Here is a 21,952-nt window from a genome sequence, read left to right as displayed (position 1 = left end):
CTGGATTTTAACTGATTAAGTAACATTTACAGAAGCAAAAGGATACATTTCTTATATATTTACATTTATAAATCTGCATGAAATTCAAAAAAATCTTATGTTATAGGTTCAAATGATGTTTACACTGACTCAGATTCACGCGATTTCCATGATTAGCATGTTTCTTTAATAAAGTCAACCAAATGGGCCACACAAAGAAAACTTAAAAAATAAAATGACGGAAATAAAGTCATAATGTTACAGGAAGGTTACTATGTTAGGTCATAGTATTATGACAATTAGGTTGAAATAATGTGAGAATTGTCACAGTATTGTGTCAGTAGAGTCATAATATTACTTCATTCTGGTAATAACATGACTTTATTCTAAAAATATTGGCTTTACTCTCATTATTATGACTTTATTCTTTTAATAATATGTTATTCTATTATTATTCTGACTTTATTCCCGCATGACTTTTTTTTCCACATTATGAATTTATTCCCAAAATATTGTCTTTATTATTTTCTTTTTGCAATTTAATACATTTATTCCTGTAAAAGATTATTCTCGTAATATTTTATGACTTTGTTCTTAAACTTTTGACGTTATTCTCATAATTCTGACTTTATTCTTGTAATATTTTAATGTTTTTTATCAGTATACCCTGTCGTAGAAATGACCCGATCTGGTTTGGTGTTATCTTGTTCTCCAGTCTTGATTAGAACTGATGGATCTAATTTCCGTTTGACTCATTGCAGGTTTTTCATTCTGAATAATGTCATCATTACTAATTTAACTCAAGAAAACGTAAGTTCTTTGGAATAAACTGTTTAACAGCTATTATCCATTACAGTGAAATCCTTCCAGCCTCAGTCATTCACAAAGTGGATGGAAAACAAGCGGCCGAGTCCAGGAATGTGAAAGCTGAATTTGAGTTTTTACAGTACATCCCTGCTTCCCGGCCACCTGGAGTCCATCCTGCTGCTACGCTAACACGTTCATCTATCTCACTGTCTGTCTGCATCTATTTATAACTGGCTGGATTGGTTTCCAGTCCGCCCAGCGCTGGGAAACATGGCTGGTCCTGACATTCAGGAATCTAGTGTTACTTTGAAATCCTGCCTCATAATGGATGGATCGATTTAGAAGCTGCGTTCTTTCTGCCATTCGTCTAGACATCCTGTGGCTGGATACGAATGAAGCAATGGAGCTTAAATAGGTAGTAAGACACAACATGAAACAACATTTAGACCTTTTTCTTTTTTATTACAACTCTACACCCAAAACTTTAAATTAGTTCTGAGCAGTTGGTGGTATTTATGGCCTAATCTGCCTTTAGCTATGCGTCTGTTTTAGCATTTCTCATTTTGTAAGGTGTATTTTTCCAGAAAATGCCATTTTTAGAAGTTTGTTAAAGGGTTAACGGAGGATGTTATAACTTCCTGAAGGCAAAGGTTTTAAAGAGACAAAGGTCCAATTTCAAGACATTAAATCACAAAGTCAAATTCCTTTGACTTTGTGATTTAACCCCTTTGAAAGCCTCATGGTTAATCCACAAACTATTGATTTCTGAACTCTTCATGAGTTAAAACATTAGTATTGTTGTTTCTAAATGAATATGAACTTGTTTTCTTTGCATTATTTGTGTTCTGAAAGTAATGCTCTTTTTTGTTATTTTCATTTTCTGCAAATAAATACTACATTTTGCTTGGAATTTTAGAAACATGTCAGTGGCTCAGAGAATAAAATAAGTCAAATCAGAGATAATTTTAAGCGGTCTCTTAACTGTAAATAGCTTTTTTTCTCAGACAGTAATGTATATTTTTATAACTGAATTTAGTTACTTGATTATGTCACAAAATGACACAATGTGCCTGGAAAACACATAATGCTGCCCTTTAATTGTTCCACACATCTGTCGCTCATCAAAAATGACACGTCGGCTTCTTGTGAAAACATCTGGAACATAATTTCAACTTGAATCACATCTGTCGCCATAAAAGCCTGGTTGTTACTTAAGAGACCAGAGAGCTGGTGTATTTTTTCCTCCAGTGAAGCTCTGAAATCTCCAAGCGCATGAGGAAAGGAAAAATCTCAGGGTGGAGGTGTGTCTGCGAGTGTGTGTGCGTGTGTGCATGCGTGTGTGCGTGTGTGTGCGTGTGTGTGTGTGTGTGTGTGGAGGTGGAGGTGGAAATGGGCAGCAGGGAGGAGGAATGTGAAACATTTCTGGTGCCGGACTAGAGGCTGTTTACACAGCAGTGACATCAGAGGCCAGACTTTATAAATGTCAGCAGGCATGAGAACGAGCTCTTAGTGAACGGCTCCCATCCATCACACAGAGGGAAACAACGAGCGGCACCAGAACCACGATGGACCGACTGGATCGCTGTGTGATTACTCTGGCTGCGCTGCTCTGTGTGGCCACACAGGTGAGGCCTGCTCACTCATCCACTTACAACTTAAAATCAACTGTCAGGAAGTGGAAAAAGGGTCAGAATTAAAACAATAATGTCAAATTTCTGTGATTTTTTTTTTCTTAAATTATAAGCCTGAAAATGCAAAGAAAATAACTGAGGTGGGGATTTGATTCATTTGTTAATTTGATTCATGTTTATTTTAAGAGTCTGGTCAGTTTTTCACTCAAATTGAGTCTAAATATGATTAAAACTTTATTTAGAATTCATATATCTGCTGATTACTTTGATCATGGATGAGCATTTGACTTTCAAACAAGATCAACAACATCCTAACTTTAAATTTAAACTTTTAGCAGAACATTAGCATGGAAACAGTGTAAATGCTTTTAATTTATTATGAGGTAAATTAAAAGCACAAAAAATCTGCCTACTAAACATGCAGCCTGGTAATTCCTATTTTTTGATTTGAAAACAAAAACATTTTTAGTAAACTTTAATCTTTGTCCCCATTATTTTTTCATCAGCTGTTGGACATCATTATCCACAAATCTTAGTAAAGATTTCAAAAATATAAACATTTAAACTCGATTTGAGTGAATTTATCATGTAGATAAAAAAAGATCAAATGGTAAAACATATTTGTTCAGATTAAATTGTTTATCTGAATGTTTTGGGGCTTTTAATCAATGATTTTTGTTTCCCTGGGATAAAAATCTGATATTTTTTTAAATACTCTCCAAAATGAGAGTATTTAAGTTAAGAGCAGAATTTGCTCTTAACTTAAAACAAATATATATTGATCTGTGCAAATAAATGTGCCTTTACAAAACCTGCCCACATATACTCAGAATAATATTTTAGAAGTTTTAAAACAAGTGGAAATGTGACAGAAAAATCAGCTAGAGAGTCAAAGTCTAACTTTTTACACACACAGTTAGTTAATGAAAGCTACAAATCAGACAAATTCTTATTAAAAAGCTGAAGACAATGTATTTTTAACATGGACAGGATGTAAAGTATTACTTTGCTACAGGAATAATTACGTTTTATAAAAGCAGGGCAGCCATATTGGATTTTGGGGCTGTTGAGAAACCTTTGACTTTTCAGGTCAGACTTTAGTAAGAAAGGACCAAAAGCAAAAAAAAAACAAAAAAAAAAAGATAGAAAAACAACATACACCTGAGTTACCCATTATGTAATTTGAGTGTTTGTATTACTTTTTAGTTGTAAAAATGTATCTACCTTTACTTTTTGTTTGTCAGATCTTGGATCTTGATCTTTATTCCAGGATTTATTGATGCAATGGTGCATTAAGGCCACTGCAGAAAAAACAGTAAATTTACAACAAAACATTGAGAAAATTTTAGATTAACCTGAGAATGTTTTTAAGAAAAAAAAATCTTTCTTAACTCCAAAAATAAAACATTTGCAAGAAAAAAAATGAAATTTTGAGGGTTTCAAAAGTAAAGAATTTTCTCCATTTTTAGAAATTTTCTGTTTCAAAAGTTTAATTTTTTATTTTTTAGTTAATCTCAAAATATCCGGGTGGGGGTTATGCAAGTTTTCTACTTCTGGAGGTCAGAAATTTCCTTTTTCTTTCTGGAAATTTTCTAAGATTAATCTAAACATTTCTGACTTTTTTTCTCGCAAATATTCCACTATACAGCTCAGAAATGTCCTAGTTTTTGTATTAAAAACAAAATCTGATTTGAATCTAAATTTTGGGTTAGGGTAAGGCGTTTGTGGCAAAAATTTACTCATTTTTTTCCTTTACACAAAATTGTTATAACACTACGTCGTAGAACCCTGACACGTTTGCTCCAACTGTGATGCAGCCCCTGAATATTTCCATATTTTTTCCTTTGGAGCAGCTTTCTGTCTGTTTCCTTCCTTTGCATGTTTCATTCTCGGACCTCCTCACCATTTCTCGTGTTTTTCTTCCAGCTTCTGTGCCAGCTGTGCAACAGGGCCTGCCTTTGCCCCGCCTCTGTGCCTCAGTGCGCTGCGGGCGTTCCTCTGGTGCCGAATGGCTGCAGGTGCTGCCAGGTGTGCGCTCGGCAGCGAGGGGAGCCCTGCTCAGAGATGCTGCCCTGCGACAGGGAGAAAGGACTGCAGTGTGACTTCAGCGCCAGCTTCCCCGGAGGCCCTGGAGAGTGTGTCGGTGAGTGAAAGACACACTTGGGAGGAATGACAGAGCAAATCCACATGTATGAGCAACACAGAAAATGAATGTTTAGAGTCTGTGCAGCCGGGAGGAAACAGCGAGGGGTGGCAGTGATATTCTAGGAAGACTAAATGTTTTTATTTCTGTTTCTATTGCTCCTGTTGGCACTTTTTGTTTGATGACTTTCTTTTGATGGTAATAGATTGTACTAGCTGCATTTCCATGAGCAAAATGTTGATATTATTCTACTGATGTCAGAAAACACAATTTTGCAATTATTTCGGTATTTAGATTAAATAAGGAACCCAATTAGGATCACACGTGAAGAGGTTTGTTAACTATAAGTCATTAAAAAATGCTGTACTATTATCCTCCCACCACTTCCTGTCGTCTTCTTTGTCTTCTCCATCAGTAGTAAGGGTTGCTGATTACATCACTGGTGCAAAACTGTTGATATTTCGCTAATGTCGAAAAAACACTGTTAAACGCAATTAAAATCACACATGTATATGTGTGTTCACTTGATAAGTCATTAAAAATATGCTACACCATCATCCTCCTATCACTTCCTGCCATCTTTGTCATTTCTGACAGTAGTAACATCAGGTTGTTATTCCCATTAAAAATATATATTTCTATTGCAGTTTTGCAAAAATAAACTAATATTGAACGCAATATTGTGGCGCAAAACCCACATTTTATTTTTTAAAAATGTGTGTGTGGGGGGTGGGGGGGTTGGCTTGTTTATTTTGTATTTTTGTGATACAATTTGCTCAACTTTATAGTAAATGCAGCTACTGGTGAAAGATAAAGGGCCTCGTTTTTCAGCTATCTGATTGTTGCTGGTCATGTTTTCAGGCAATTGTGATGCAAATTTTGAGCAATTTTTAAAACTTTTTTGCAAAAAAACAATATGTGAATTAGCCATGTTTCCATTTACTGGTTTGAAGCAAATGAACCAAGCCATGCAAAGCGTAATTTCATCAGATGTTGATAAGTATGGCTGTAAAAATCCAAACCGTACATCTTTGAAAAGTAGAAGTGGAGCCTTCTGCACAATAAAAATGCAGCAAGTGGTTTCTGGATGGTGAGTGAACAACAAAAGGCTTGTCTTTTCCAGCAGCATTTGTACATCACATAGACAGGTAGCTGTTTTTAGAACAGCTACCTATAACTTGGCGCCAAAAAAACTGGTGGGTGGTTTTTTTAAGCACCTTGGCTGTTTTTGGCAGCAGTTGAGACCCAAATGTTAAGTACAAAATCATGCTAAATTTCCTGATGTTTTCTCTGCAGCTGACGAGGATCTGAGCTGCACGGTGAACGGCATCACATACCTCAATGGCCAGTCATTCCAGCCGTCCTGCGACTCTTTCTGCCACTGCCGAGGCGGAGGGGTGAGCTGCGTGTCGGCCTGTCCGCTGACCGGCCGTCTTCCCACTCCGGACTGTCCCAGCCCACAGTTCGTCCGTTTACCGGGGAAGTGCTGCAGGGAATGGGTGTGTGAAAACCTGGAAAACACCGTGATTCAAGACGCCATTACAGGTGAGAGACACCTGGACGGGATGGATGAACACACCTTGGATCAAATCCAGAAGAACATTTATGATAAACTGAAAACAAATCATTCTGGAAATTGAAAGAGGTTGCAGAATTATTCAATTTCTCCTTATTTAAAGAAAAACATTTAATTGAGTTTTTTGGGATTTTATGTGTTTGACCGACACAAAGGGGCGTGTAAATGTCAGGAGACAAGAAAATTAAAGAAAATAAGTTTTGCTATATTTACTCTGATCTCCATAAATAAAATCCAGCCAGTTTATTAGTAAAAAGGCTTCAGAGATTCGTTATAAAAAGAATTAATAAAAAAAAAATCATGAAGAAAGAGGAACAAAGATGTAGAAAATCTAAAAGGTTTCCTCTTTCTCCTGTCTGTTTTCCGTTCTTTCTGTTTCTTTTTGTCCTTATTTCTGTTTTTGTTTCTTTTTGTTTCTTGTTTTTTCTTTCTTCCTTTCCTTCTGTCTGAACTAGCTTCCTTCATTCTTTCGTTCTTTGTCATTCTTTCTTTGTCTTTTTCCTTTCTTTAAGTCATTAAATCCTCCTTTTTATTCTTTCTTTTTCTCTTTTTTGTACTTTTATGTCATTCTTCATGTTGTAATTTTTTACATCATTCTTTCTTTTTTCCTTTTTGTTCTTTGTTTCTTTCTTTCCTCTTGTTCTCCCTTTCTTTTCTTCTTTCTTTTTATATTTTTTTCTAACATTGCTAAATAGAACTAAACTAAAAGCAGAAAAAATCCAACAAAATGATCTGTGAAACAAAACAAAAAGCTTTTTGAAGACGCAGCAGGAAGCAGCATCCAGTCCTGACTTTAATGTTTAAAACATTTCATACTGTGGTTTTCAATCCTCCTTCTGAAAATGGGAAGAATGCGCAGTCATCCATCTAATGGAGAAAACACTTCACATAGCCATAAACACTCTCCATGATAAAACATGGTGGTGATAGGATTATGACGTGGGGTTGGGTGTGAACATGGTACAGATAAAACTGTAATTGTACCAAAAACTCAGACGGTGAATACAAGGCCAAGCCACATTTTATACTTTCACAATTATGCACAATTTTATTTTTGGTCTATCACATAATAAAATACATTAATGCTCAGGATTTCAACTTGACAGAACATGCTTCATGCTGTGATTAGCATCTGTTTAGATTATTTTAAGATGTGGAGAAAGAAACAGGAAAGCTGAATATGTTGACAAAGAACAGATTTTGACACTTAGGAAGATTAAACACTTGAAATGTGTTAATTAATGAGCTTTAGTCGTCCGGCTGGGAGAATTTTGTGCCCCAGACTTTAAGCCAACATAAGCCGTCTGCTGGCTGTGATTCTGTGTTTAACAGCCGTTTCTAAAATCACAAAGCTTTTATTCTGGAAACTGAAAGCATAGTTTCCAGTGTTTGGGTTCGTGTGGCTTCATTTCTGTCGATCAGTTAGCAAATGTGTAAAATAATCGTTCAATCCGCTTTATGAGCTCTGTCGATGTCTGGAAGTTTTTACTGGAGTGTTTTTGCTTTAAACCAGGGTGTGTCCGGCCAGAGGAAAATTACAAAAGTCCAAATATAAAACACATTTTTCCTCTTTTTGGGGGGTTCAAAACATTTCATTTTGTCAGTCACCATGTTTCCTCGTTTCATAACAGAAACCGCAGCTGGGGAAGGTTTAAACACGTGAAGATTACGTTACTCTGTTAAAAAAAAAGGGGAGTGAGTGTTTGTGCACGAGGCTGGTGTTTGGAAAAAGAAGCTCTGTCTGAGCAACACTTCATTATGGAAACAGCAAAGGAACATTTTGTTATTGTTGTGCTTGAAAAACATGATTTTGAGTCAGTTTTGAAAAAGAATGTAGTTTTTTATAGTACAAGAATGAAAAACATTGAGAGCTGTTAAAACGTGGTTCTAAGACAAACAGACAAATCATGTTTAAACTTTCACTTTCACCAGTTAAATTTCTGCATTAAATCACAAAGTCTGACCAAAGTGAAACTCCCAGGGTCCAGCTATGAGACACATGGTTTTGGTTTGAAAACGTTTCTCCACCAGTCAAAGTTTCCTACTTTCACAAAAACATCCACAGCTGCGTTCTTATGAAGCATTACATTATATCCTGGAATATTTCCTGCAGCTGCTTTTCTCCTGGGTGGCTTGGAGTGGACGGAGGTTCGTACAGGTACATGTCAAAAAATTAGAGTATCATTTAAAAAAAAAACTAAAAGTGGAAGTATTGTGTTAGAACAATTCATACAAGAGCATTAACTTATCTAATCAAAAATAAATATATAATGTATCTTTCTTGGATTTCTGTCTGTGTCTGTCTCTCTGTCTGCCCTAATATATAAAATATATATGAAAATATTACAAATATAATTTTGTATATATGTGATATTTAAAAAAAAATGTATCTAATATATAAAAATATTATACATATATTTTAGATATTTAAAAAATATAGATTTTTGTATATATTTATATATATATATATTTTTTTTTTATTGGATTTTACATGTTTGTCTTTATTTTGAAGAAGAAGACTCTGTATGCCTCTTTTTTCTACATGATCATGATTCTCTGTGGGGGTCGCGGTCCCCTATCCTCCCCCCCATGTGGTCACCACTGTGAAAACATCCCAACTTTACATTTTTAGGAAACTTTGAGTCTATATGAGACTCTTATTCTAATATCTTACTATTTATCCCAAAGTTTATTATCTTGGTGTCATGCTGACCAAAACCTTCATGCTGCAGATTTCTCCAACTCACTGTTTGTTTCTGATTCTCTTCAAGCAATGAATCCAGGCAGGTCGGGGTCAACGATGCCAGGAGCTCCTGTCCTGAAACAGCTGGTCCTGCCAGCCTCCAGCTGCGTGGAGCAGGCCACCCAGTGGAGCGCCTGCTCCCAGAGCTGCGGGGCCGGCGTCTCCACTCGGGTCTCAAACCAAAATCCTGCCTGCAAGCTGCAAATGGAGACCCGACTGTGCAAAGTGCGGCCCTGCGGGGCCGTTCAGCCTGCGCTAAGGAAACCCAGGGTAAGCTCAGACAACTCTGCATAATCAAAATGTTTCAAATGTTTGGGAACAATTAGCGTTAGGACGTGTGCTTGCTAAAGAAAAAAAGAAAAAGAAACAAAAAAGAACAGAAACTAAAATAACTTTTTATTGTATTTTCGAAAATAGAAATTTGTTTTGCTGTGCAGCTGTTTATAAATATGCAACTAGCAATAGGAATGTGTTCAGTCTTCAATTTTCAGTCATTCAGATAATTACATTAGCTTACCAGAGACTGTGGTGTTGTTTATATTTAAGCTGCTGCCTGTAAGTAAAATTAGAAAAAGTTTAATTACATCTCCTGCTGCTTATGCGAAGAGATGGAAAGCAGTAGGGATTTGCCACGCAGCAGTAGGCAAACTCTTTCCTCAAAAACAGAAAACATTTTTTTCTCCCTCACCACAGACGTCTTTTACTCACCACAAGGTTTCAGTGCTTGACTCTGAACCACACAGTCTTTATCATAATCATTATCTTTCCCTGTTTTTAGCTAAATTATACATGCAGCAAGGAGTTACTATGTTTACTAAATTCCCAGACTGGGCAATTGTTTACAAATGTTGTATTTCCAAAGGTTAACAGAATTAACCATTGGAATTCATGTTCTCTTCAGTACATGAACTGAAGAGAAATTTAAATTACATTAGTGTTTGTTATGGCCAACTTTAACATTCAAAACAGCATCAGCCATACTCAGCTGGTAGAGCTAACCAAAGATCTTCTACGGAAGTAGATTTCCTCCAATTCTCCAAGTATCTTCAATGAGATCAAGGATCTTCAGGGTTCATGTTGTCACTTTGCTTCTTGTTTCTCTTGCCACCGAATGTACTGCAGTTCTTAATGACAATTAGCTATTTGTTTGTGTTTACAGAATACATTTGGAGTCTGTTTAGAGCTTCCTTGTTGGCATAATGTGATGGATAAGAGTAGCATTTTCATGTATTTTCTTTCTGCTCTAAATTAGGAAGGAACTGTTCACACAGCAAGCAAATGTGACTCAAATCCAACTTTTCATGGTCCAATTATGATCTTTTTTTCCTTAAAAACTTAAAAACTGATATGTATTTAATAACATTCCAAGTGTTGATGGTCTGAATGGTTATGTTGCATTTTATTCGACTTTTAGTTCATTAACATGAGACGTGTCATAAATCAGCACCAGAAGAAACCAGAAGTAAACGCAGACTTAGACAGTGATTGAAGCCAAAACCTGGATGACAGGTCATGATTTATCCCTTTATTTGAAGGAAAATATTGTTTTCAGAGACTTCATAATTCATTTTATTTGCTGTTTCTCTTGTTTTGTTTATTTATTTTGGATATTTAAAATGTCTTCCAGTTCCAGTGTTAAATGTTCATTAGAATTTAAAGTTTATTGATATTTAAAAATGTGTTTTTGCATAATTTTGCTATTGACATATTACTTGGAAATGGCCTCCAAACAACAACGTCATCATTTATCGCAATAACTTGTGGGACAATTTGTCGTCCAGCAAAATTTGTAGAGGATCTAATCTGCAAAATGTTTCTGATTTGTCGGTATTTTTGATTTCCCAGAGGGGACAGCAGGGTTGGTGCAAAGCCAGCTACAGGTCACCAGGTCCCATCCGACTCGTGCATCATGGCTGCTTCAGCACTCAGGCCTACCAGCTGCGGTACTGTGGCCAGTGCAGCGACTCTCGATGCTGCACGCCGCACCAAACCTCCACCACTCAGGTGACCTTCCGCTGCCCTACGGGCAGACTCCTGCAGAAAGCCGTTATGATGATCCACTCCTGCGTGTGTCACAACAACTGTCCCTACGCGCCTTACACTAACCCGGCTCTCTGGGCACACAGGCCCTGATCGATCTGTGGAGAATTGGACGACTGATCTGATAGGCTGACTGGTGAAAAACGTCACAAGGTTCAGTGTAAATTAAGAAAGATATGAAAATGATCAGAGGAAACTGTGACTGACCTGAACAAATGTTGATTTATACACATTGATGAACTCTGCACTCTCTTGGGAGCTTCAAGAAGCTCTGGCATCTTTTAAAGCATTTGTGTGCTCATTTTTATTCACAATTTAAGCAACTTTAGTTCAAAAAAATTCTCTCAAATGGGAGCTATTCTGTAAAATTCACATTTTGCACTGCAAAAATACAAAATCTTGCCAAGTACTCTTGTCTCGCTTCTAGTGCAACTTGAAATAAGACAAAAATAACTTATAAGTACATTTTCTGCAAGTTATAGGAGCTTGTTTTAAGTAAATAATTCTTTCATATCGATGAAAAAGTACTAGTTCCATTGCAGATTACTTCACTCATAATATGAGAAAAATATTTTGTTGTAAGTGAAATAATCTGCCAGTGGAACTACAACTTTTTCATCAATATTAAGAAATTATTGACTTAAAATGAACTCCTATAGCTTGCAGAAAATTTACTCATAAGTTAGTATTGTCTTATTTCAAGCTTACTAAGATATTTGTACAAGAAATTAGACAAAAATTACTTATTTTGATATTCTGTGTTTCTGCGGTAACCATGTTTTTGTACTTACATTTGGGTCTCTACTGACCCTCACATTACCTAGCAACCCCAGTGGAACTCTGCTCGTTACCTGGCAACCCCAGCGGAACTCTGCCCATTACCTAGCAACCCCAGCCAAGTTCCAGCATGTTTGACTGTACAATGGCTGCTGGAAAAGACAAGTGTTTTGTTGTTGATTTACCACCCAGAAACCACTTGCTGGATTCTTGTTGGTTGTGCAGGAGGCTCCACTTCTGCTTTTCAAAGGTGATAAGGCATAATTGCGCATCTATTTGCAGCCAGTTTCACATGTGAGCGTAAAGGTTGAGTTGGAGGGCGTGGCCAGCAGCAGCTTATTTGGAAAACAGTTTTTCAAAGAAGAGGGAAAATAACTTAATTTTTTTTTCTGTAAACCTGACCTTTGACCTGACTAGATTTAAAGTAATACATATTTTAAATACTTGTTTGAATAGCTGAGAAGCATCTTTTGGAGCTAACATGTAAATAGATTCTAGTACATGTACATTATCTGTTTATAGTGTACTTTAAATAACTTTGAACATTGATTTATTTTTTTCTGCAACCTCTAAAATGTACAGTCTTAAAGTTGTAATAGCAGTTTATTGATGTTGCACTTTGTTATTTTTTGTGTATAATGTAAATATTTTCTAGGCAGAAGCTTTTCTTCAAATGAATATTTTTGTATCCCGTGTCATGGAGTTTTTTTCTAAATAAATTTTATGTTTTTACAAATTTTGAATTGAATTCCTCATTAATATTGTGGTATTTTTAACATATTTTACCACTTTGTACTGGTTCTGAGAAGTATCAAGATCGTAGATTGTGAAACAAATTGCCTTTGCACGTCAGAACTGCTCCTTCTGTGAACTTTCAACTCTGTTAAAACTGTTTCATTGTGTCTGAAATGAGAGCTGTAATCACCTTATGCTGTCTATTCATTTGCATTCAGACAAGGAGGTTTAAAGCCCAAATCTTTAAGCATGTTCTGACATCTAGTGGTCGGAACAGAGTACTGCAGATGCAGAGCATTGGACAGAACATTCAATTTGAGATTAGCAATAAAATCTTTTCTTGTCGCAGCCTCAAAAACACAGCAGGTTGTGGTAAACTCTGTTTTGAAACATTTTGTTCAGCTTTTAATTTATATTTTAAACATGAGGAAAGTAGGCCTGTTACCAGAAGTTCACTTGTAGTCATAATGGGCATGAACAGAATTAATTAAGGATTCATTTGAGACATTTTCATGTTGGACTGGTTGTGTATATTTTTTCAAACCAATATTTTAGTAAAGAAAGTTGGTGGATTTTCTCTAATTCTCTGAAGGTCCAAAGCAAAAAAGACCTTCAGTATGAAGCTACCACCACCTTGTTTCTGTATTCTCAGATGCGAAAGCTTCCATTTGACTTTACATCTTATTGATCTTCAATCTTCAATGCAATATAAGGGCTAAATCTGCAAAAATAAAATGAAATAAAATGAGGTTTTCATTGCCTTAAAAATGAAGAAATAACCCATAAGTGATGTGCTGTTAAAAACAAACCACAAAACCAGACAAACTGATTTAATATTTCATAAAATAAAGAAATCTTCAACATCACATTTAAATAATTTCCATGTGATGTTCATCATAATCTGTGCTTGTGGAGTTCCCTTTTAATACAGTTTATTTCACTTTTTTAAACATTTTCGTATCTCATGAATCATTCAACCAATGTGGTTTCCTGCACACACAAAAAATCCCCACCATGAACGTTATAAAACAGGAAGTGTCCGGGCCACGTGCAGCGTATTTCTGTTTGTCTAACAGCTGCACACTGGCACCAAGAGGACGAACTCTCCTCTCAGCGCCGCCAACGAATAATGGATCCCACATCTTGTTTTGGAGTCAACTTTAAATTTCCGCTGAGTTTTCTGCCTCCTGTCTTCATCTTGGTGTTCATTTTTGGACTTATAGCGAACGGATGGGGACTTAACTCTTTGTGGCGCAACTGGAAGAAACTGGGGAATGTCAACGTCTTCATACTCAACCTTGGAATTGCAGATATTTTGTATCTGCTCACGCTTCCTTTTCTGGTCGCGTACTACCTTAACGAGAGAAGATGGATCTTTGGAGAAGCTTTTTGCAAGGTGACAAGGTTCTGCTTCAACCTGAATTTATACTGCAGCATCGGGTTTCTCACCTGTATCAGCGTGTACCGCTACCTGGCCATCGTCCATCCGATGAAAGTGATGGGGAGACTAACTGTGACTCACTCGGTCATCATCTCAGCCATTGTTTGGATTTTAGTGGGCCTTCAAAGCCTACCAGATATGTTCTTCCCCAAAAACTCAGCAAACATGACTTTACAATGTTTTGATACAACCGGGATTGAGTATGTTGAGGACTACCTGCAGTACAGCCTCATCTGGACAATCATTGGATTCTGCATCCCGTCTCTCATCACGGTGGCCTGCTACGGACATGTGATCGTCCTCCTCTGCTACAAGGATAATATTGACAAAGTCCTGAAGCAAAGAAGCTTAAAACTATTAATCATCTTGATTCTTCTCTTCTCCGTCTGCTACATCCCCTACCATGTGCTGAAGAACTTCAACCTCTGGTCAAGAGTTCTTTCCAAACAGAATACATGCTACAAATGGTCTAACGGAGTCTACATCGCTCAACGCATATGTCGCGGTCTTGTTTGCCTGAACGCTGCTCTCAACCCTCTGGTTTATCTCCATGTAGACGAGAATATCTCTGCTCAGTTCAGGCAGTTGTGTCAGCGGACTCGGCAAGCTGCAACTCAGCTCTCTGCAAACACCCAAACTCTTTTCTCAAGCACATTCAGGAATACATGAGCTAATTCCTGATGTAGTTATGGGTTTAAATTGTTTGTTATATGTTTCTATGGAAATTACATATTGAAAAATATTTAGTAGATTGTGTATGGTTTGTGGTGGCAGTCCTAAATGCATTGCCACCACAAGTGAAAAGCTTAACTGATGTGCAAAAAACAAGATGCAGAAGGTTTGAAATAAAATGGCTGAATCAAATTTGTTCCACATAAAAGACATTTGCAACCGTAGGACACTCAAGTAGAGTTTGTGACTAATACTTTGCATCGGAAACAGGAAGGATGTCAACTGCTCTGGTATCTCAATTTTAACATCCTGGCACTATTACTGAGTGATTATTTTGGTGAAGATTACACAGACATGCAGGAATGTCTAGAAAAAGTCAGAAAAAGACAGAATTCATTTCCATGTTTTAAAATGTCAGCGTCCTGAAGACAAGTTTACATTCCAGCAACAAAGCAGTTCAAAGTGATTTACATAATAGAAACGTCACATTGCAAAAGCAAAGTAAGGCGGAAAAAAAAAATCAAATCTGACGCAAACAAATTATGCTCCAGCTATAAATCGAAGGCAACTCTGAACAAACTGGGTTTAAACTTTGATTTAAAGGAGCTCAGTTTTTCAGCAGTTTTTTTGATTCCAGAACCAAAAGACCTGAAAGGTCTGGAAGGTTGAAACAACCACAAAAAATGTACCTTGGTATTAAGCTGTTCAGTGATTTATAAACCAACAAAAGCATTTCAACATCTGTTCTCCGAGTGATCGGGACCCAGTGTAAGGACTTTAGAGTTGGGGTGCACATATCCTATGCAAAAACTAACTTACAGGTATATTTTCAGCAAGATAAAGGAGCTTGTTTTAAGTAAATGATTTCTTAATATTAATGAAAATATTAAAGTTATTTGGCAGATAAATTTACTGATAAGGCAAGTGAAATAATCTTCCAAAAGAACTATAACTTTTTCATCATTATGAAGGAATTATTTACTTAAAACAAGCTCCTTTATCTTGCTAATAAGTTGGTTGTGTCTTAATTCAAGTGTATCTACTTGTGCTAGAAACTAGACAAAAATACTTGGTAAGAGTGTGTGTTTTTGCAGTCTTTAATCTTTTAAATGTTTTTCTGGTGATAAAAGGCTGACTTTGTAATTATCTTTATGTGTCTCTGAATGTTCACCCAGATTTTGGGTCTAATCAGTCGTTTCTAGCTGTAATAACTGATATATATAATGATATTATCCATGTATGATACAAAAAAAACCCTGCTTCAGCTTTACAGATTAGCATTTCAACATTGTCCAAATGACTCACAGACAAACATACAGCTGATGCTGACAAATCCAGCTATTTTCCCACAGTTGTGTAATTCTGAGCTCCAGGCCATGAAAAAAAAAAACAGAAAATCCAAACACCAGGTTAAAAAATTCAGCACAAGCAGATAGGAAATGTTTTTAAAAAATTAAACCAAGCTTTGTATTGATAGGGCTTTAAGGTCACAGGGAAGGATTCAACCAGCAGCTCTGGCTCCAGGACCAGACTCTGAAAGAAGAAGTCGCTTTAAAAGCCGTTTTTTGCAACTGACACATCACATTTTCCCTTGTAGTGTTTGAAAATAGGATTTTTACCTCTGTTTCTCAGTTTCGCAACTCTGTTTAAAGGGGAAAAAATAACTTTATAGCTGCAGTGACTAAGACAGGAAGGTGCGAATGCAGAATGTGGCCACAGTGAAATCTGCAGCCTGCAGACAGACAACCAGTCACACCTTTAATACACTGGTTACAAAGGATGTGGACCCTTCTGCGGGTCTCTTCTCGCAGTTCTCGCATTGGTTTCATTTGAACTGCGATAGTCTCTTCATTTACTGTCATTACACTTACAACAATGGAAAAAATGTGAGTGTGCTCCTCTGAGGTGGCGCATGTCTGAAAACCACAACCGACGTTTTTAATGTGACAAACTAGAATAAATGCATGTAACATTAGTTGTACAGAGGCTCTGGACTCTTGCCTTTTAAAAATTAATTGCTTTTTAGAGGTGTGAACGCTGAAGTTTTAAATTTTACACAGTCATTAAAGTTTGATGCCATAAAGTTTACCAGAAACAGCCTGGGCTGTGAACTGCCACCCTGCACTGCTTGAACAATACAGGCTGAATTTGTTCACTTCCCAATATTAAGATTTAAACTACTTCTTTTTTGTATAGCAGGTCAGTTTGGTTATACATTAAATATGCTAATATACAGTTGTTTTACTTCAAAGAGTTTTAAAACATTTTCTTCATATAAAGTGCCACTTATGCTAAAGTAAAACAAATCTGTTAAAAGGAAAATTAAAAATCTTCAACTTGGTTGCATAAATGAGAAAATGCTTAAATACTTCTTCTGATTTTATTTCGACATTCAGTTTTCTTTGGTAGAAGTGTATTAACATCCTGCATTTTGACAATCTGCCAGTGAAGTTTTCTTTATCTAATTTCAAATACATTTCTTGTCCATAGCATAATGTCACCGTAATGTGACTCCACAACTTCGATTTTCTCCTATCACGAAGTACTTCTTTAAATACACGTTTGAACTCATTGTGATGCTGCAACACACATTTTGATGACTCTCAATTTAAAAAAAAACTTTGTTCCTTCTGAGGAACAATAACCACAGTTTGATTTTGTAAAACAAATTACACAACAAGCACATGCATGTAGAATTGGTCATTCACTGATTTGTCTGCACTTGCATTTCTCTTCTGTGTCAGTGAAAACATGGCCAAATGCCAACTTCAGCTCTAAACCCTGACTTACTTCCTAGGAACTGAAGGCAGGGCCATGCAGAGACCACTAAAGGGGCAGGTGCTCAAAAAATAAAGGGCACATCTAACCACATTCTAGGACAGGATATTAACAAAGCCACACAGCTTTCAGAGTTTAATAAACAATGATAAACTACAAAATTGTGAGCTATACAATCAAAGCTAAGGAAAATCTCTATATAGAACATACAACTATGCTATTTTCTTAGTAATTTCTTTCTGCAGGTCTATTTTGTTATAGGAAAGTATTGCAATATTCAAACCTGCAATTTAGCAAGATATGTAAACCAGAGTTAGACCACCAGACATATTTTGTCTTTACAGAATTACACTATTAAAAATATAAACAAGGGCACAATGCAACCTTTTAGTGACTGTAATCTAAAAAAATTAGCTGCCTGTTTGCTGCAGTGGAGATGAAGACGGTCCATTCAGGAAAGCAGAGCTGCATCAAACTTTAACGTGGAACTCCGCAGTTAGCCACCTTATCTCACTGCGCGAGAGGCAAATGCGTCATGCGTCACGGGCAAAAGGTCAAAGGTAACAAGGTGACCAGCTTATTATGTTGTACAAAAACCCCAACAAAAAACCAAATAATTTTAGTACATGTTATTATGTGTCAGAAGAGGGCTTAGGAAATAATGCTACAAAAAAAGAACAAATAAAATTGACCAAAAGGGCACTTGGGGGCAAGGAGCAAAAGGGCCAGGTGGTCAAGCACCCCCAGTCCCCCCTCTGCACATACCTGATTGAAGGCATCGACGCGGTTATAGAGATGTGTAGCTTATGCTACAAAAAGGTAGAGATATCTATAAGTCTTTGACTTTCGAAACCTTTGGACCTGCTCCACACAACATATTATCTAACTTAACTAGAGTTCAAGGAGTAAGTTGTTTATGATGTTTCGTTTTACTCTACTTTCATTTTGTGAGCAGAGCCTTAGAGGAGAAGGGCTGAACTGACTTGTTTCTGAGGACAAAATGAATAAAACTCACTGTCCGCGACCGGATAAGAAATTATTTGAGCAAACAATCCTGCCTACTCTTTACATCTTGGTATTTGTTGTTGGATTGGTCCTGAATGTATGGGGAATGAAGTCTTTGCTGCACAACTGGAAAAAACTGCAGAGTATAAACATCTTTGTTCTTAACCTTGGACTAGCAGACATTTTGTATCTGCTGACTCACCCCTTTCTCATCATGTACTACCTTAAAGAAAACAAATGGATCTTTGGAGATGGATTCTGCAAGGTAACAAGATTCTGTTTCAACCTGAATTTATATGGCAGCATCGGGTTCCTCACCTGTATAAGTGTGTACCGGTACCTGGCTGTTGTCCATCCAATGAGAACGATGGGGAGATTAACTACGACTCACTCTGTGATCATCTCGGCAATTGTTTGGATTCTGGTGAGTGCTCAAAGTCTTCCAGACCTGTTCTACCAAAAAACATATCCAAACGGATCCAAATGCTTTGACACCACCTCTAATGAACATATTAAGAGTTACCTGGATTACAGCATCACCTGGACATTCTTTGGTTTCTGCATCCCGTTCGCCATCATTGTGGGCTGTTATGGACTTGTGGCTCTTGTTATCTGCCGCTCAGATAAAATGAAGAAGGACCTGAAACAACGATTCTTGAAGTTGATGTTTTTTCTGATTCTTCTCTTCTCAATTTGTTATGCACCCTACCATGTTTTCAAGAACCTCAGTCTGTATTCCAGAACCCTGAGTAAGGAGAAACAATGCACCACATGGGATTCTGGAGTCTTTATTGCCCGTCAGGCAAGTCGTGGTCTTGTGAGCCTGAACAGTGCTCTTAACCCGCTGGTTTACCTAAATGTAAATAAAGACATGGGTGTTCAGTTCAGGCAGCTGCTGCAAAGATGTTCACAAAGTTTCAGTTGTTTGTTAGAGTCCAAATCCAGGCCTGTACCGGTACCACAGACTGAACAAGAAGCTGACAGTCCTCTCTGACAGCAGGTGTGGTTTTTCATGTTAATCATGTCATGATGTGAATTTTTTGATGTTCTGTTTGATTTGTATTTTTCCAACTGGTTGAATCTAGAAAATTCACAATTAAACAAGTAAAATGAAGGTAAACATTTTAACTGTTGCTGTTGGATTTTGGCCCGTCACCATGACAAATTTTGCTGGACTGCTCCCAGAAGTTGTGGTAAATGTAATATTGTTGTTTTGAGGCAATTTTCAAGTAATATAATGGTAATGGCATAATAATGCAAGAACGCATCCTCCAAGATCAATAAACTTTAAATTTCTAATGAACAATTAACACTGGAACTGGAAGACATTTTAAAATTATAAATAAAGCAACCAAAGCAGGTTGCACAGTGGCGCAGTTGGTAGAGCTGTTGCCTTGCCCGGGTCTTTCTGCATGGAGTTTGTATGTTCTCCCTGTGCATGCGTGGGTTTTCTCCGGGTACTCCGGTTTCCTCCCACAGTCCAAAAACATGACTGTCAGGTTAATTGGCCTCTCCAAATTGCCCCTAGTTGTGACTGTGTGTGCGTGGTTGTGTGTCTTTGTGTTGCCCTGCGACAGACTGGCGACCTGTCCAGGGTGACCCCGCCTCTCGCCCGGTACACCAGCTGGAGATGGGCACCAGCACCTCCCGACCCCACTGAGGGACAAGAGTGTAAGACAATGGATGGGTGGCAACCAAAGCAAAAAATATATTGAAATATGAAGTCTCTGTAAACAAAATTGTCCTTCAAAATAAAAGGGCTAGTTGAGAACAAAGCAACAGACTGAGGAGTTGTTATCCAGTTTTTGGTACAAAAAGTGAGAAAAAAAAAAGAAAAACTACAAATCAAGCAAATAAAAATGATCGACCTTGTTTTAATTTATCATGAGATTAATTTATTTATTATTGAAACAGGCATAGTTCAAATAACAGATACTAATATGGAATGTGCAGTCTGTTTTTAGCCCTTTTTGATTTAATTCTTTGGGGTTTTTTTGTTCTTATTGAAAAAATTCTAAATACCTTCGATTGAAAAAGAAACTTGTATATTTCTTATTTGTCACACTCAAATGTTTAACAAACATAAACATATGCTCCTTCCTACTCCCTTTACGACACGTAATATAGTTTTTGTTGTTTGACTATTTTGATTGTTTCTGTCCTTCTGTTTATTAATTCATTCATTTGTATAAGATTGTTCATGTTCTTTTTCTCATGTCCAATGAAATGCTAATGCTAAAATGTTATCTATAATGTTGCATTCCCAGACAGCATTCAGATCTCCTTCAAATCAGTTTACAAGTCGCCAAATCTGCATAACATTTTGAAAAATGAAATAAGAATTTTACATCTGGGCCAAACGCAGAGAGCACTATCAGGGATTTTAATTTTCTTTTTAAGTAAAAACTTCCTGTCACACTCCTGTTCTATTTGCACATTGGAAAGCCTGCCGCTAGCATTGACAACATAAACCAAAATAATTTTCTTTAAATTAAATTATATTTTATGCATTCAGACAATATGGTACAAATCATAATATGCACACAACTACCCATTTGTTTATTACTGCCTCCTTTTACGTATTTGTGCTACACACCTTTCTGGATTTTCAGGTTTAGTTTGGCCAACATATCAAGTTGCAATTCCAAACTCTGGGTGTGTTCTTTATTTTGGCTATTATTACTCCGACTTTGTAAATAGATGCCGAATACGTCAATAATGAGCCAGCTGAGTTTCAGCTGTTGATTGTCACCTCCACCAAAGGTTTTTTAATTTTCTGAACAGATATGTTACATCCCATGTTAACTGAAAAGAAAAGTCATTATTGTTTGTGTTTTTTTGCTTGCTTTGTTGTATTTAACCTAAGAAGTCAGCTCTCCGAATAATCACTAAAAATGTGATTTTGTTGGGCCATTAACCCAACAAAATTTGCCGTTAGTATTTGTTGATTTTGCATATTGAGTGTGAATGCCAGCTCCATGGTGCATTCCTGTAGACTTTGACCTGAGTCTATGAGAACAAAACAATATAACAATAATAAACCCTTGCAAACTAGCTGTTGGTCACTAATTTTATCTAAGTAAAATAAACATAAAAAGCAGTTAAAAGTAGTATGAAGCTAACTAATTTCCAACATGTCACATGTAATTTACATTACCTCAAGAATTTGATTTTTGAATGATTACCAAGATCCAGTTGAAGGATGGCAAACCAGTGATTTTTTTTTTGTTTTTATTCATATGCTCAGTGACCAGACTGATGACTGTTAGCAGTCTGAGCAGTTCACAAGAGCTTTATATGCATTTTATGAATTCAAGCACTTAATAAGCTTCATTCATAAAGATTTTAGAGCACATTGTGTGACACTGAATTATGAAGAAATAAGCTGTCTTGAGTGCTAATCAATACTTTATTAAAGGATCTCTCACTGTCTTTGTTATATATAGTAGTGTGGCCGGGGAATCCAGACTGTGTTTGGTAAAGAGGAGCTGAATTTCTATGTTGGGATTTTGAATTTTGTTTCCCCGATTTGGACCTCAGAAATTCTGATTTCTCAATACATCTAAAAACGATTGATCACTCATTTGTGTTTGTTTGCTGTTGTGTTTTTGCCCATATGAAGTTC

General features: G+C 36.7%; 3 protein-coding genes across 3 annotated transcripts; all 3 read left to right on the top strand.

The window, feature by feature from the left end:
- Positions 1–2,149: 2,149 nt before the first annotated feature.
- On the top strand, positions 2,150–12,439 carry ccn5 (cellular communication network factor 5). Its single transcript, XM_008414595.3, has 5 exons — positions 2,150–2,411; positions 4,344–4,560; positions 5,857–6,105; positions 8,908–9,149; positions 10,725–12,439. The coding sequence occupies exons 1-5, from the start codon at positions 2,352–2,354 to the stop codon at positions 11,010–11,012; spliced, it is 1,056 nt and encodes a 351-aa protein (XP_008412817.1). The 5' UTR covers positions 2,150–2,351; the 3' UTR covers positions 11,013–12,439.
- Positions 12,440–12,545: 106 nt separating this feature from the next.
- On the top strand, positions 12,546–15,370 carry LOC103467871 (P2Y purinoceptor 1). Its single transcript, XM_008414594.3, has one exon. It carries the CDS (start codon positions 13,561–13,563, stop codon positions 14,539–14,541), a length of 981 nt encoding a protein of 326 aa, XP_008412816.1. The 5' UTR covers positions 12,546–13,560; the 3' UTR covers positions 14,542–15,370.
- A 132-nt stretch (positions 15,371–15,502) lies between these two features.
- Positions 15,503–21,949, top strand: LOC103467870 (P2Y purinoceptor 1-like). The gene has a single exon (XM_081609274.1). The coding sequence runs from the start codon at positions 18,323–18,325 to the stop codon at positions 19,319–19,321; it is 999 nt and encodes a 332-aa protein (XP_081465400.1). The 5' UTR covers positions 15,503–18,322; the 3' UTR covers positions 19,322–21,949.
- The last annotated feature ends 3 nt before the right edge of the window (positions 21,950–21,952 follow it).

The sequence above is a fragment of the Poecilia reticulata genome, chromosome 7 (assembly GCF_904066995.2).
Source record: "Poecilia reticulata chromosome 7, P_reticulata-male-v2, whole genome shotgun sequence".
Classification (NCBI taxonomy): Eukaryota; Metazoa; Chordata; class Actinopteri; order Cyprinodontiformes; family Poeciliidae; genus Poecilia; species Poecilia reticulata.
This window is presented reverse-complemented; position numbering and strand designations above follow the sequence as displayed.

Coding starts and splice junctions, on each gene's coding strand:
- LOC103467871 (XM_008414594.3), top strand. CDS start 13,561: ATGGATCCCACATCTTGTTTTGGAGTCAACTTTAAATTTCCGCTGAGT.
- LOC103467870 (XM_081609274.1), top strand. CDS start 18,323: ATGAATAAAACTCACTGTCCGCGACCGGATAAGAAATTATTTGAGCAA.
- ccn5 (XM_008414595.3), top strand. CDS start 2,352: ATGGACCGACTGGATCGCTGTGTGATTACTCTGGCTGCGCTGCTCTGT. Junction 2,412..4,343: donor TGCTCTGTGTGGCCACACAG/GTGAGGCCTGCT, acceptor TTTTTCTTCCAG/CTTCTGTGCCAGCTGTGCAA. Junction 6,106..8,907: donor GATTCAAGACGCCATTACAG/GTGAGAGACACC, acceptor ATTCTCTTCAAG/CAATGAATCCAGGCAGGTCG.